This window comes from Loxodonta africana, chromosome 16, assembly GCF_030014295.1.
Source record: "Loxodonta africana isolate mLoxAfr1 chromosome 16, mLoxAfr1.hap2, whole genome shotgun sequence".
NCBI lineage: Eukaryota > Metazoa > Chordata > Mammalia > Proboscidea > Elephantidae > Loxodonta > Loxodonta africana.
Genome location: NC_087357.1, coordinates 82,846,519 through 82,863,171, shown reverse-complemented (window position 1 = coordinate 82,863,171; position 16,653 = coordinate 82,846,519). Strand labels below are relative to the sequence as shown.

The following is a 16,653-nucleotide window of genomic DNA, read 5'->3' as shown; positions in this document are numbered from 1 at the left end:
GTTACCGTGTATGAAGAACCCTGTGATGCTAGAAGCTAGGTCACTGGTATTTCAAATTCCAGCAGGTCACTTACGGTGGACAGGTTTCAGCAGAGTTTCCAAACTAGACAGACAAGGAGGAAAGACCTGGTAATCTACTTCTGAAAATCAGTCAGTGAAAACCCTATGGATCACAACAGAACATTGCCCAATACAGTGCCGGAAGATGAGCCTCCTAGGTCGGAAGGGACTGAAAATACCCAGTGGCCGCACGATGGACTCGAGTGAGCATAACAACAATCAAGAAGATGGCACAGGACCAGGTAACACTTCATTTTGTTGTACATGAGGTTGCCACAAATCAGAGCCAACTCAAAGGCCACTGACAACAGCCTCAAAGTAGAGCCTCCAGGGCTAGAGCAAGGGCAAAGGCTGCTCGTCTGAGGGAAGTCTGAGGCTTCAGCCTGCCATCCAAGGACACCTGTCCCATTGGCAGCAGCGATGCGAAGACCAGAGGCCAAGCAGCCTCAACCTGGAGGGTCCCTCAGCTTGGGTAACTTCATGCTACACCCCCAACTGTGTCTGGACCCTTTGCTCAAGTGGATATGAGCCCTCCCACCCATGAGCCCCAGGGCAGAGTTCTGCAGGCATTCAACAGCTGCCAAGACAGCAGCACAGGCAGCTCAGAGCAGAGGTGACTGTGACATGGGGACATCCAGCTGATGCAGACCAAGGGTCTGCACCACAGCTTGACAATGTGCTCCTGGTCCCTGCCCAGCACTGGACCAGGCTGCATCTAGCAGAGTCCAGGGGCCAGGGGGGCCAGAAGCAGGCGAGAGGGGTGTCCAAGTACTAAGTAAGAGTGTTAAAGAGTGCTAAAGGTAAACAGCCCATCTCCACACACAGTGGGCTGTGAAAAGATGAGCCCAGCAGGGGCCATCCTCCCAGCTCAGGGGCTGATGGCAGACAGCAGCAGCAGGAGAACACTCAGCTGGAGGCTCAGTCTCCTCGGTCCATCGGTCCATCCAACGGAGCCAAAGAGGAGGAGACCCACAGCATGTCTCGGGTACCATCCAGCGCAGCCAAAGAAAGGAGACCCACAGCATGTCTCAGGTACCCAGTCGATGCTGTTTTCCACTAGGGTGTCTGCTTTGTCTTGAGGTGGCTCAGGAAGAGGAGGCTTGAAAGTCCATGTCAGGGCAGAGGCAGCCCAACCCTAAGGAGCTCCTCATGGCTCAATCAGGGGGATGGAGCCTGGTTTAGCCAAACCTTCTACCCTTCCTCCTGCATGGGGCTGAGCAGGCATATGGGCCTGGCTTTGCCGGGACAGCAGCTCATGCTGACAGAGAGAATGAGGCAGCTAGACGGTCTTGGATGTGAAGACCCCAAGCCCCTCACACCTGGCAGCTCAGCACTCACTGCCCGGTCCTTGTACCTTGAGAACAGCAGCTGATTGCTGGGGCCCTGCTGGTTTAAACTGGGAGAGGAAAACTCTGGTGCCATTGGGAGGGGTCCGGACCTGGATGGGCAGTTAAATATGGTTCAAGGGGACACCTGGGGTATTGCACAGCCCCAGATCCATGTGCTTCCAGAGTGAGGGGCCTGGGTACACCAATAGCCTTCCATACTTGTACAAGAGGTCACAGGAGCTGCCAGATAAGGTAATTGACCAAGTCCTGGTGAAAAAAACAACCAAACATTGAATTCTCTAGAAGCATGGCTGACATGCCCAGGAGTAGAGCCTGAAAATACAGCTGTGTTATCATCCTTTACAAATGAATAACTTAAGTCTCTGTAGTCTCTGTCTTTAAGGAATGTAAATCGCACCCTTTGGGTTAACCTTCCTCGAAAGGGGCCGTCTCACCATGTCTGCGCCCTTCTCTGACTGTGGCACCAGCTCTCAGGATGGGGCTATTTTGGTTAAGAGCATGTTCTATAGGCAAGCAAAACCCAGCTCACACTGCTGTGTGACTCTAGGTGAGCCACTTTACCTCTCTGAACTTCAATTCTCTCTTATGGGAAATGATAGCACCAGCCTCGCAGTGCTCTTTGAAGATTAAATAAATCAATGTCTATACGGTGCCCGGCACAGAGGAAGTGCAAAACAGGGTAAGACCAGCCCCTTGATGGACGTGCTGAGGCAAGTTAACCCTGAGGATGAGATTTATGTTTCTTAAAGACTTATGCTATTCCCAGATCATAGTGTCCAGCTGTCTCTGACAACTGTTCCCCACACAGAGCTGGGCCAGGCCACCACGACTGATTGGACCAGAGGTGGAACCTAACCCAAGCAGGGCCAGTCAGATTCATGCCTCCAGAGGTCTGGCATGGAGTTCCCAACACCACAGTACATCTCTGGCCGAAACTTGAGTGGCTTTGTAAGGTCAGGAAGGAAGAGGCAGCTAGGCGCGTGATAAAGCTGGGAGAGCAGAGCTGCAAGAAAAAACAGAGAAAGGAGGTGGGGCCCCTGCAGCCTGCTGTCTTCCGTGTGTCCCCACCAGAGTCCTGGCTGCCCTGGGTTCCATGAGATGCCTTGTAGGCTTCCCTTAAGGTCACTTTAGCTTCAGCTGCTCCAAGGGTTTCCATGACATACAACTAAAAGAACCTTTACCGAGACCTTCTCTTCCTCTCCCCACCCCACACACCTGCCCTGCAGGCTCCCACCCAGGCCACAGCCAACTTGGCCAGCACAAACCGGGCCCTGCGAGCCTCCACTGCCCTCTTGGACCTTGGAGACTGGGTCCAATTAATTTCCTTTATTTCTTTATTAATCACTCGACTTGTGACAGGCAATGAGACCCACCTTGCCCCTCCCCATCCAGAGACAACTAGCCTTGAAATGCTGGAGACTTGTCCAATCTTATCTTCAAAATGGGAACAGTCATTCTTTCCTCGTGGGATGATCACTGGGATTAAATGACTCACATATGTAAAGGTCTGAGGTAATAAACCAGTGGGAGTCTTCATGTATACCTGGGCCAGTGCTGTTGCGGTCGACTCTGACTCATGGCGACCCCACGTGTGTCGGAGGAGAACAGTGCTCCGCAGGGTTCTCAAAGGCTGATTTTCCAGAAGTAGGTCCCCAGGCCTTTCTTCTGAGGTGCCTCTGAGTGGACTCAAAGGCCAGTCTTTCAGTTAGCAGCCAAATGCATTGACCAATGCTGCCACCCAAGGATACAAGCCTCCATATGTCAGGATCGTTTATTAAGAGAGATCCTTTTCCCCAGTTGAGAGGCCAGGCACTGGGAACTTCTAAAAAGCCCCAGCAGGGGGACAGAAAAGAGAGTCTCTGAGCCCCCCAGTACCAGAGCCACCCGGCAACTCCCTGCATCCCTTGCAGTTCTTCCTCCAGCCCAGAAGGCCCTGGTCCCCAACGAGACTTGGCTGCCGCCCCAGTTATGGTATCAGTGCTTTCTCCTCTCCTTTCCCATAACTTGGAGTGCATTAAAGGAACTCTTCAGAGTGCTTCAACTAATAAATGAATAACAATAACTAATCAATCAGTCAACCCCTGGGGCCTGAGCCTCCTTCCCAGACAAAGCCCACTGTCTTCGTATGGCTCCATCATGAACTTCTGCAGATGGGCCACCCCCAGGCTCTAAGGAGGGCAGTGTTCATGGAGGACTGGGCACTGCCAGAAAGGGGGCTCCCCCAAGTGATATAGGGGACAGCAAGGCCATGGCCGTCTGTCCTGGGACAGAAGGTCTGACTCCTGTAGGTGCCAGCCCTGAAGAGAGGGCCCTGGCCTGCACAGGGGCCCCTAACTTGTCCCAGCATCTGCTAAAAGGCTTCTGAGCCTTCTTCCAGGAAGGTTCCAAAAGGTTTCCATTTGTATCCTGGCCAAAGTGGAGGATTGGAGATGGTAGACTCCGCCCAGCCTCGCAGCCCCAGGGCCAGGAGAAACAAAGAGAGACCCTGAGCTCAATGTATTTGTTTTGAACACTTCTAAATTTATTCGGATATTTAAACAAATAGAAACTACACCATGCAGCAGTTACTTTTTGCTTTTCTCCAACAAAACTAAGAACTCAATATCTCTGCAGAGCTTTGGGTTTGTGTTTTTTTTTTTTCCTTTTTCTTTCTGTAACATCAGGCAGACTTTTCGGTGTTATTCAGTTTTGCACAGTCACTAGAGTGTCGCGTCATGAATTATTAAATCAGTGCTTCGTGGTAATACATAATTTCTTATCAATTATTCATGCTAATGTGTGTGTAGTTTACTTAATTGTGTTATTGACGATCAAAAGTAATTTCCTGAAAGTCCTCAAGGACACAAAATTTAATCAGCGTAACTACTTTTCAGATGCAATGCTGTTAAGTATTCTTAATTTGCTCAACAGTTCACTTATTTATGTACCTTTCTGGAGGAAATACGAGTTTAATCAAACAATTAGATTGAAGAGTTAGTGTACATAAGGGCTTGAGCTTACATCGTTCAACCAAACATTCGTAATTACAGGGAAACGGAAGAGACTTTGCCGCTTTTTGGCAAGTCGTTTCATCTTTGTACTCCACAAGCAAAATACAGCAGGAAGGAGGGCTTGATTTTTTTTAAAGGAGACGATGTATTTTATCAAATGCTTTTCAGTACTCAGAGGGGAGGCACGATACACTTAGAAGTCTTACTGGGGGGAGACTTCAGGAGGAAGGGTAAAAAGGGGGTTGGGGATCTGAAGGTAAAACCTTTGATTATAAGAACTGCAATGAGAACAGTCACAGTAACAATCGCTGTTTGGATGGAAACACCTTTGGTGAGCCCAGGACGGCCACCACCCAGGCAGCAGGCCCCTTGCTAGGGAGTGGCCGAGCTTACCCTATTGCACTTTTCCCTTCCATCTTCGAGTTTACTATCACAAGAGCGGAGGCAGACACGCTAGACCAAAACAGCAGTCTATGAAAGCCAGCCCTTCAGAGTTACTGCTCTTTACATCACAAGGAAGCCCTCTTCCCCACGCTCCATTTCTGCAGACACACTGTGCCCAGCTCATTTTCCTACATTGTTTTCCAATAAAAAAAAAACACCACTGAAGAGCCCCCTCCCCATGCCAGAGCTGAGGAAAGGCAGTTGTCCAGATGCATAATGACTCCAGATGGAGAGGAGCCGCATTCAAGTTAGTCAACTTCCCGCCGACCTAGAGGCAGGGACTGGAGGTGGGAGCTTCTGTTGTGGGACCCGCATGTGCTGCAGTGTCAAGCGCGTGGCTGCTGTTCATGGAAGGATGACCTGTCTGGTTGGCCTGGCTGCCCTGGTCAGACATGCCAGTGGGAACTCTGAGGGACAGGCCCACAATGTACCCCTGGGACAGGCTGGGTCCTGTTGGCCTCCTCACCCTACAGCTTCTCAGGCTGCCTTCAAACCAGCCACAACCAACATCCCCCGAGAAGAGAAGGAAGGACAATGCTGTTCGTCTGGGTGGAGGGGAACAAGAGTTGGTTGGGATGACACCAGTGTCCTGGTCCTAAACGTGTATCAGGGACAGTCCCATTTCATATTGTGAGAACTTCAGCACTGGGCCTTCTCCCAAGGTTGGCCCATGCCAGGGTCCTTTGGGTTGACAAGACCTTCAGAGGGAGGCCCAGGATGGGGCCAGGGAGGGGAGTGGAGTAAGCAATTCCACCTCCCCCTAAGGCTCCTGGGTCTGAATGGAAACTCCAGGGGTCACACCATAATGGGTTCCAGTGCCCCAAGTGCCACTGAGGTAGCCCAGCAAGAAATGGGCTGTCACCCAAGAAGCCACCCAGGGGCAGCACAGCTCTATGGCAGGACTTCAGATGGACTGGGACAGGACCAGGGGAGCTAACTGTGGGTCTCTTTTTCTCTTTCCAAGTCCAAGAGGAGGGCCCTGGGGCAGCAGGCTCCTCCTTGCTGTTCTGAGAGTTTTCCGCAGGGGCTGAGGCTGGGAGAAGCATGGGCAAGGGAGGGCACTCCAGGCTCACACATCCTGGGCCTCATACGCTCTTCTCACCCTCACTCTGTTCCTTGGCGGGAGGGATCTTGTCCTGACTGCCATCTGGGGGCGCCAGCTTGGCCGCGGGACTGGGGCTGCTGCTGGTGGACGGCAGGAGGTTGGCCGACTGCAGGACAGCTTCCGAGTGCTCGCGGGCCTTCATACGCAGGGCGGCCACACTGGCCGTGCGGTTACTCTGGCAGCCGTAGGTGGGGAGGAAGGACAAGCCCATGGGGTCCGGGACACAGCAAGAGCATAGTGGGCCCCCTGAAAGGAAAAAACAGCAGGCTTCAGCACCGTCCACAGACTATCTCTGGAGCTTGGGGTGGACAGAGGAGCATCTGGGGACCTGAAGGAGGGACAGATTTATTCTGGTAGGTTCCAGACACTAATGGGAGAGGTAACAAGTGTTCAAGACCCCACAGACACACAACCCAAGAGATGTAGTTGATAATCCCAAGGATTATCAGGGCCTAGGGCTTGGCCCGGCTCCCTCACGAACAGCTGTATGGTCTTGAGCCAATTCCTTGGATTCTCTAATCCTCACCTTCTGCTTCCATAAAATGGGGTAATACCTACTTCCCAGGATCATTATAAGGATTCAATGAAGCAATCTCTCACTCCCCAAACCATGTGCAGAGGCACCCCTAAAAACCCGCTACAGGAATATTTCACATTCGCAAACCACCATGCAGTACAAACTACTAGCTTGAGGGAGTTCACAGCTTCAGCATTAGGGCCCACTGCATTCCTTTTAACCATGTCACATCTTCTGAAGCTGACTTCTGCCAGCATCACACAAAATTCAAGGGGCACGTAAAACAAGGGCAGTGGCACTTAACTGTGCTCATGAGGAACCTGTACATAGATCAAGAGGTAGTTGTTCAGACAAAACAAGGGGATACCACATGGTTTAAAGTCAGGAAAGGTGTGTGTCAGGGTTGTATCCTTTCACCGTACCTATTCAATCCATACGCTGAGCAAGTAATCCAAGAAGCTTGACTATATGAAAAAGAATGTGGCATCAGGATTGGAGGAAGACTCATTAACAACCTGCATTATGCAGATGACACGACCTCGCTTGCCGAAAGTGAAGAGGACTTGAAGCACTTACTGATGAAAATCCAAGACCACAGCCTTCACTATGGATTACACCTCAACATAAAAAAAAAAAAAGATCCTCACAACTGGACCAATAAACAACATCATTATAAACGGAGAAAAGATTGAAGTTGTCAAGGATTTCATTTTACTTGGGTCCACAATCAACAGCCATGAAAGCAGCAGTCAAGAAATCAAGAGATGCATTGTACTGGGCAAATCTGCTGCAATGGACCTCTTTAAAGTGTTGAAGAGCAAAGATGTCACCTTGAAGACTAAGGTGTGCCTGATCCAAGCCATGGTATTTTCAATGGCATCATATGCATGCGAAAGCTGGACAATGAATAAGGAAGACCAAAGAAGAATTGATGCCTTTGAACTGTGGTGTTGGCGAAGAATACTGAATATACTGAGAACTGCCAAAAGAATGAACAAATCTGTCTTGAAGAAATACAGCCAGAGTGCTCCTCAGAAGCAAGGATGGCGAGACTGCATCTTACAAACTTTGGATATTTTGTCAGGAGCAATCTGTCCCTGGAGAAGTACATATGCTTGGTAAAATATAAGATCAGCAGAAAAGAGGAAGACCCTCAATGAGATGGATTGACACAGTGGCTGCAACAATGGGCTCAAGCATAACAATGATTGTGAGGATGGCACAGAACCAGGCACTGTTTTGTTCTGTGGTACATAGTGTCACTGTGGGTCAAAACCAACTCAATGACACCTAACAACAACAACAAGGGCGTTAAAAAGTTGGAGGTTCAAGTCCACCCAGAGACACCTTAGAAGAAAGGCCTGGGGATATACTTTCGAAAAATCAGCCGTTGAAAACCCCACGGAGCACAGACCAACTCTGACACGTATTGGGTCGCGTGACTTGACAGCAACTGGTAGGAGTGTCATGAAAGATAGCTGAGCTCCCACAGGTACTGCAAACAGAGGAGGTTTAAGAACCTCTGAAAGAACCAGTTTGGAAAGTACTTTGCACAAGGTCTCATGTGTAGAATGGGCCTAAGAGAGACTGCCTGGCTCTGAGCCCGGCAGCAGTGCCGTGTGGGCCATTCAGGAGCAGAGCTGCAGGCCTCTCTGCCACACCAGCACAAGGAGTCCCCAACAGTGCTGGTTCACTCACTCGTGCCATCACACATTTATCCAAGGAGAAGTCTGTGAGCACCAGGCACTGTGTCAGGCCTTGATGAGCTCGCAGGAGTCCTGAAGAAAGCATACAGCAGGGAGTCCCCCAGAGCCCAGTCCTGAGACATCCATGATTCGAAGTTCAGGGTGTTGGGTGCTGTACAGAAAAGTGCAGACTGGGCGGGGGGAGTGTTGATGTCCAGAATGAAGGCATCCAGGGTGTCAAAGCATGGAGTGAAACAGAGCTCACTTGTTCCAGAAGCAATGGGAGATTCACACTGACCAGAGTTTAGTGACCACGGCAGGGGAGGAGGGGTGGAGATGGGTCAAAGGGTCACCAGGGTTAGAATGCTGTGCAGTCATGGCAGACAAGGGAAAGGAAGCCCTTCTCAGGTTTTGAACAAAAGAGTCTGATCTTATCCACAACAGGGAGAGTGGAGGGTGGCAGGGGTGCAGGCACAGCCAATGGTGAGTGGACCAAAATGGCGAGAGTGAGGTAGTATGAGGTGGTTGGTTTGGGTTCACGCTGAAGGCTGGAGCCTGAGTGCACTGCTGAGGGCCTAGAGGTGGCAAACGAAAGGACTCACAGTTGTGCCTAGACCCTGCCCTGAGCATCTGAGTTAATGGGGCACCACTTTCAAAGTGGGGAAAAATAGAGAAAGGTTGTGGGGGAGGGGGATGTCAAGGGTCCAGCCTGGGCCCAGGAACTCTGAAGTCCTGTTGGCCTGGCCATAGGTGCTCAGCAGTGCTGACGTCACCCTGTCCTTAGCCGGATACCCACGGGCTGCAGCCATTTCACCACCAGGCAGGTGTGGACGAGAGCAACTACAGGAGCCGCAGAGACCTTCGCCCAGGCCAGGAGGTGGATTCAGCTGCCAGCATGACATGACTGGAGAGATTCTCTAGCCCTCTTGGCAGGTCAAGCGCAGGCCTCCAAGTGCAGTCTCTGAAGGAGATGCCCATAGTCACAGCCTTGGTGTCCTGACCAGGGTGGACAACTCCCGAGCAAGCTCTGACCAGGGCAAGAAGATGGTACGTCCTGGCCTTCCAATGACACCTGGAATTTTGTGCCTGTTCCTGAGACCCCATATGAGAGCCCAACCACTTTTTCCATCTGGCCAGGGAGGGGCAGCCAGACCAGCCTCATCCTCCGCCCAGCCCTTGGCTCTTTCTGTAAGTGCTCACAGGCTGGGAAGCAGCCGCAGTGCAAATAGGGAGGACTTTGGGACCAAAATCTGTATCTGTTGAATGAGAACCAAATTCCTCCCTGTGGCTTCCAAAACCTGGCATGGTCAGGACCCATCGCCCTCTACAGTCCCTTCTTGTGTACCACACAGGTCCTCTTTCAGACCCTCCTCACCATCACCATCCTCCTCATCACCGTGATCACCATCACACAGCAAACCCTCACAGTGGAGCTTTACTAACTACAGCACATGTGTGTGCACCAGGCGTCATCTTCACAGTTCTGTGAGGTACGTTCTACTGTGATCCCCTTTTGCGAATGTTAAGACTGAGGTCAGATGGCTGGTTCCTTGTCAAAAGTGGCAGAGCTGGACTTCATGTCAGCAGAGCTCCATGCACCCCCAATCACTGCGCTCCTCTGCCTTAAAGAGGACAACGTGCTCCCCACCTGGGGACTTTGCTGGGCTCACCTATGGGCACTCCAGCCCTGACCACCCTTCCATGGCCAGCTCCTCCCCCCTTTAGGGCCCCATTGAATCATCCCCTCTCAGGGATCCCCGTGGTGGCGCCCATCCCAGGTCAGGCCCCTAGTTATGCTCCATCAGGACACTCTGCTCATGTCAGTCCCAGCACTGGCCACAGCCTGTGCTTCGGTTTCTAATGGTTTGTTTACTTGTTTATTGTCTGCCTCACTCATGGCTGTAGGCTCCCACCAGGGAGGTTCCTTCTCTGTCTTGTTCACACTTTATCCCCAACAAGGAGCACAGCCAAGCCCCTGGGAGGTATGTGTGTGGAGGGAAGTGAGGGGAGGGGAGGAGAGGGAGAAGGAAGGAGGGGAGAGAGAAGAGGGAAGGAAGCTCTAGAGGGTGAACTCTAGAACTGCAAGAAGGACCCACTGTGGACTGACATGAGGAGAAGCCCCAGAAGCCCTTTCACCTCAGCTCTGTGACCCTGACTTCCAAGCACTGCTGGAATTGGAGAGCATCCCTCATTTACCTGCTTGGGTATATGAACAATGAAACCTCTTAGGGTGGTATACAACACCCCCCATTATCCACAGCTGCCTCCTGGTCCAATCACCTTCATCCCCAACCTCCCCCCCGCCCACTTGCTCCAGCCACAAAGACTTGCTTGTGGTTGCCCACTTACCCCTGCTGGCCTCTTCCCCTGTCTCCGTAGCGGATCCTGCTGGTTCCTCCTGACTTAGTGGAGGCAGCTACTTATCTGCGAGCTCTCTCTAACCACAGCGAGCCTCCCCAGACTTGTTCCTCTGCACCTGACCCCCACACTGCCTCCTCCAGCCTCCAGCCAGCCTTGAATATCTACAGCTCCCTGGGGACTCTGACCCTCACCCACCAGAGCACCCTCCACACCCAGCACTCCACTGCCCATGGAGGTGCCTCCACTGTCCTTCAGGCCCCTGGGTTCCTTGTCATCTCCTTCTGGAAGCTTCCCTGGCCTCCTCACTGCTCTGCCCCTCCTCTGCATTCTCCCTGCACCCTATCTCTCCCCAGACACGAGCCCCCAGGCCGGGACTTACAGTGTCTTGTCATTTCAGCAGCCCAGGGCCCAGCACAGAGCCCACCCTGGCACCAGAAACAACTTGTATGTGAATGAATGAGTAGACCACAGCAAGACCCCAGGTGGAGGCGAGTGGCACCATGGCTCCAGCTCACAGAACATACAACGGAGCCCCTTCAACAAACCAGTGGCATGCCACGGACACTGAGTCAGTGGACTTGAAGCCGGAGCCCCTGACTTCAGGCCCAGGCCAAGCCTCTCTCTACCACTCTTGGCTGGTGACATGGCAGACATGGTAGAATGCCGCTCTGGTTACAAATTTCTGAAGGGGCCCCACACCAGGCTCAGAACCAGGAGTACCTGGGCCCCAGACCCACCGCTCCCTCAGCAAATGAGCTTTGAACTGTTTCCCACAATTCTGAGCATGGTCTAGAATCCTCCCATCTACTACTGTGATCATGATTTGGGGGCCTGAGAGGCCACCTGGGTCTAGCACCCACATGCAGAGACCAACCTCAGCAGCATCAGCCAGAAGTCCCCACACTCCTCTCCCAGGACAGGCTTTCCCATGAGGGCTCCAGCACTGTCCAGTCCTTCAAGCACATTCAGGCCTCTCTCTCTTGCTCTCGAAGCCTGCTCTGAGGCAAAAGGAAGCTCACTTTACTGGCGCTTTATCATGTTGCCCACCACCATCATGGCGTCCTAAGAGGTAGGCATTACTCATTCCCACTTTGCAGGATGGCAAACCAAGGCTCTGGGAGGAACTGGCCCAGGGTGGCCCAGTTTATGCAGAGGTGGGACTAGGACCTTCCAGCGGCTTCTGCTCTCCTACAGGGTGGCCAGGGATTTAGACGCAGCTGTTGTCTCCTGCCTCAGTTCTGATGAGGGGTCGATGCAGTAGATAGCAGATACAAAGATGACTGTGAGAAGGAAAACAGATGCCAATTGACAGGGAACTGCGAACCAGATCCACACCCCCAGGACTCCCCGCTGGCCTTTCATCTGGTGAGAGGCAGGGGAAGACAACTAAGGCCTGGTCCCACTGACAGGGACACACAGGAGGCTGAATTTTGTTAAATCCTGAGTCTCAATTCCTCCACTTCTCCTGGTGACAATTCCACAGACTCAGTGCACACCAACACCAGTCACAGAAACAGTAGTACACTGACACCAGTCACAGTCACAGCCGCACACTGACATCAGTCGCAGACACAGCTGCACACTGACACCAGCCACAGACACAGCCGCATACTGACACCAGTCACAGACACAGCCACACACTGACACCAGTCACAGGCACAGTCATGCACTGACATCAGTCACAGAGACACAGCCGCACACTGACACCAGCCACAGACACAGCCGCATGCTGACACCAGTCACAGGCACAGTCATGCACTGACATCAGTCACAGAGACACAGCTGCACATTGACACCAGTCACAGACACAGCTGCACGCTGATACAGGTCACACACACAGCCGTACACCAACACCAGTCACAGACACAGCCACACACTGACACCACACGCTGACACCAGACACAGACAGCCACATGCTGACACAAGTCACAGACACAGCCACACGCTGACACAGGTCACAGACACAGCCGCGTACTGACACAAGTCACAGACACAGTGGCACACTGATACCAGCCACAGACACAGTGGCACACTGATACCAGCCACAGACACAGCTGCACACCGACACCAGTCACACACACACAGCTGCACAGACACAAGATGCTGACACCAGACACAGACAGCCACACGCTGACACCAGTTACAGACACAGCCACACACTGACACAAGTCACAGTCACAGCCACACACTGACACCAGTCACAGATACAGCTCCATGCTGACACCAGTCACAGACACAGCCACACACTTACACAAGTCATAGACACAGCCGCATACTGACACAGGCACAGCCGCCCACTGACACCAGACACTGACACCAGACAGCCACACGCTGACACCAGTTACAGACACAGCCACACGCTGACACAAGTCACAGACACAGCCGCACACTGACACAGGTCACACACACAGCTGCATACTGACACAAGTCACAGACATAGATGCACACTGACACGTCACAGACACAGCCACAGCCACAAAGGAGGGTGGAAGTTTTCACTGTGCTGAGAAGGAAGGTCTATCACCATGAGCCCCAGCGGCCATCCTGAGGCCAAGGGCTGCACTCTTACAGGGAAGGTCCTTTCCCCACACACACACCATGGCCCCAAGTCTCCCTCCCAAATGAGCTCACACATGAAGACATTTTCAGACGAAAAGACCAACATATTAAGAATAGAGATATCTCTTGGGAGTGGTGTTGCCCAAGATTTCTATTTTCCTCACTGTGTTTATTCAGAATTTTTCTTGTTTTTCTACAATGAACATGAAATTTTTTAAAATACAGAGGCATAAATTTTATTTCAAGTTAACATTTAAAAGAGGGGAGACTGAAGACGAATTCCTTGACACTGTGAGGGGTGGGCTGAAAGGGCTGGGAAGCTCCACTCTGACATATGGGGAAGGTCAGCAGGCTGGGAGCTGTTGGGGGACCTGAGGGGAACAACAGCTCGGTCAGCCCCAGGCAGCTGGCCAAGTCAGGCCAGGCCGAGAAAGGGGGCTCCATGCATCTTAGGCTGATCCTTGCCCCAGCCAAGGACCCGTTCCTGTGTGAACATCAACCAGTGAGTCAGGTGGTCTGTGACCAAAAGATGGACATGATGTTCTGCAGGGGCAGAGTGCCATGTGGACAAGACAGGGCCTCCTCCTCTGGACTCCAGCCCTGTGTCTGATAGGCCACACCACAGCCAGCTCCCAGGACACCACCTTCCTGGCCCCCAAGGCCCAGACTCAGAGGCTAAGAGAAACGTACTAACTCACAGAATCAAGGATAAGGAAGGGAGACAAGTCTGTGGAGACGACCTAGTTCACCCGCCGCCCATACAGGGAGGGAAACTGAGGACCGGATAAACCTGATGACTCTGGGAGGCTCTAGTGTCAGAGCTCTAAGGGCCCCATGCAGGGTGTACCTTCTTTCCTCATCTGCTGCCCAAGTCTGAACAGCGATCAAAGTGTCCCCCAAAGGGGACTGACGCTTACAGGTAGACTCGTAAATGTCCAAACAGCCATATCCAAGAACGACGGTACTGGGGCACTGGGGGTCTGGAGGGAGGTCTCCAGAGGACTCCCTTCCACGCCGTGCCCCGCCCACCCTGCCCCGCCCCACGTGAGGACATAGAAGACATGCTGATTAGATACAGATGCAGGCAAGACTGAGAGAGACAGACTGACCTGTATACTAGACAGGGTCAGAAGCAAGTGAGGAGACAAATTTAATGGGATGACGTTGAGCCGGGAATGTGGAAAGTCCGTCATCTGCCTCCTAGAGTACAACTGTTCAGAGGGAGATGCAGCTCAGCAGCCCTGCATGTGGTAAATGGGGCTTTATGGTGAGCGTGCTGTGGCCCAGGCACCATGAGCTGCCTTACAGAGGCAGAACCTGCAGAAAGTAAGGCCTTCTCTGGGTGGTGCAAACGGTCAACACGCTCAGCTGCTAAATGAAAGGTCCACCCAGAAGCACCTCAGAAGAAAAACCTAGCAACCTACTTCTGAAAAACCAGCCACTGAATACCCTGTGGAGCACACGGGGTCACCACGAGTCAGAGTCAACTTCGCAGCAGCTGGTTTACAGTCTCCTCCACTCCAACCACTCCTAACGTCTCCCATCAACAGATTTGTCCATCACCACCCCAGGAAAAGGAAGGGGTGGGAGTTACAGTGTACGGGGCACACACACAAGTGTATAATGTCATTCAGGCTTCTCAACTACCCCGAAAGTAGGTGTTATCATTCAAATGGAAGCGGCAGTTAAGAAATCGAGTGACGTATTACATTGGGCAAATCTGCTGCAAAAGACCTCTTTAAAGTGTGAAAGAGCAAAGATGTCACTTTGAGGACTAATGTGCACTTGACCCAAGCCATGGCATTTTCAATTGCTTCATATGCATGCGAAAGCTGAAAAATGAATAAAGAAGAACATTAGAACCTATATACTGCCACTGTAGTCAAAACAGCCTGGTACTGGTAGAACAACAGATACATAGACCAATGGAACAGAATTGAGAATCCAGACATAAATCCATCCACCTATGAGCAGCTGATATTTGACAAAGGCCCCAAAACAGTTAAATGGGGAAAAGACAGTCTTTTTAACACATGGTGCTGGCATAACTGGATATCCATCTGCAAAAAAAATGAAACACTCTATTCACAAAAACGAGCTCAAAATGGATCAAAGACCTAAATATAAAATCTAAGATGATAAAGATCATGGAAGAAAAATAGGGACAAGGTTAGGAGCCCTAAAACATGGCATAAACACTATATAAAACATTACTAACAATGCAGAAGAAAAACTAGATAACTGGGAGCTCCTAAAAATCAAACACCTATGCTCATCCAAAGACTTCATCAAAAGAGTAAAAAGATTACCTACAGACTGGGAAAAAGTTTTTAGATATGGCATTTCTGATCAGCACCTCATCTCTAAAATCTACATGATACTGCAAAAACTCAACTGCAAAAACACAAATAACCCAATTTAAAAATGGGCAAAAGATGTGAACAGACACTTCACTAAAGAAGATATTCAGGTAGCTTTTTTTTAACAGATATATGAGGAAATGTTCACGATCATTAGCCACTGGAGAAATGCAAATCAAAACTACAACGAGATTTCATCTCACTCCAACAAGGTTGGCATTAATGCAAAAAACACAAAACAGTAAAGATTGGAGAGGCTGTGGAGAGACTGGAACACTTATATACTGCTGGTGGGAATGTAAAATGGTACAGTCACTTTGGAAATCGATTTGGCACTTCCTTAAAAAGCTAGAAATAGAACTACCATATGATCCAGCAATCCCACTCCTTGGAATATATACTACAGAAATAAGAGCCTTTACACAAACAGGTATATGCACACCCATGTTCACTGCAGCACTGTTTACAATAGCAAAAAGATGGAAGCAACCAAGGCACCCATCAACGGATTAATGGGTAAATAAATTATCGTATATTCACACAATGGAATACTATGCATCGATAAAGAACAGTGATGAATCTCGGAAACACTTCATAACATGGAGGAATCTGGAAGGTATTATGCTGAGTGGAATTATTCCATTGCAAAAGGACAAGTATTGTATAAGACCACTATTGTAAGAACTCAAGAATTAATTTAAACAGAGAAGAAAATATTCTTTAATGGTTACGAGAGGCTGGAGGGAGGGACAGTGGAAGAGGGGTATTCACTAATTAGAGAATAGATAAGAACTACTTTAGGTGAAGGGAAAGGCAACACACAATACAGGGGAGGTCAGCACAACTGGACTAAACCAAAAGCAAAGAAGTTTCCGGAATAAACTGAATGCTTCCAAGGCCAGTGTAGCAGGGGCGGGGTTTGGGGACCATGGTTTCAGGGGACACCTAAGTCAATTGGCATAATAAAATCTATTAAGAAAACATTCTGCATCCCACTTTGAAGAGTGGCATCTGGGGTCTTAAATGCTACCAAGCAGCCATCTTGCTAGCATCAATTGGTCTCACTCAACCCACCTGGATCAAAGGAGAACGAAGAACACCAAGGACACAAGGTAATTACAAGCCCAAGAGACAGAAAGAGCCACATAAAGCAGAGTCTACATCAGCCTGAGACCAGAAGAGCTAGATGGTGCCCGGCTACAACGGATGACTGCCCTGACAGG

General features: G+C 50.8%; 1 protein-coding gene across 1 annotated transcript in view; it reads right to left on the bottom strand.

Annotated features, from left to right (window-relative positions):
* Positions 1 to 5,407: 5,407 nt before the first annotated feature.
* DRGX (dorsal root ganglia homeobox) overlaps positions 5,408 to 16,653 on the bottom strand; it is a 38,694-nt gene continuing 27,448 nt past the window's right edge. Inside the window, exon 6 of the mRNA XM_010589288.3 lies at positions 5,408 to 6,194. Coding sequence (XP_010587590.1) covers positions 5,929 to 6,194 — 266 coding nt within the window. The 3' untranslated portion in view covers positions 5,408 to 5,928. The remainder of the gene's footprint in view (positions 6,195 to 16,653) is intronic.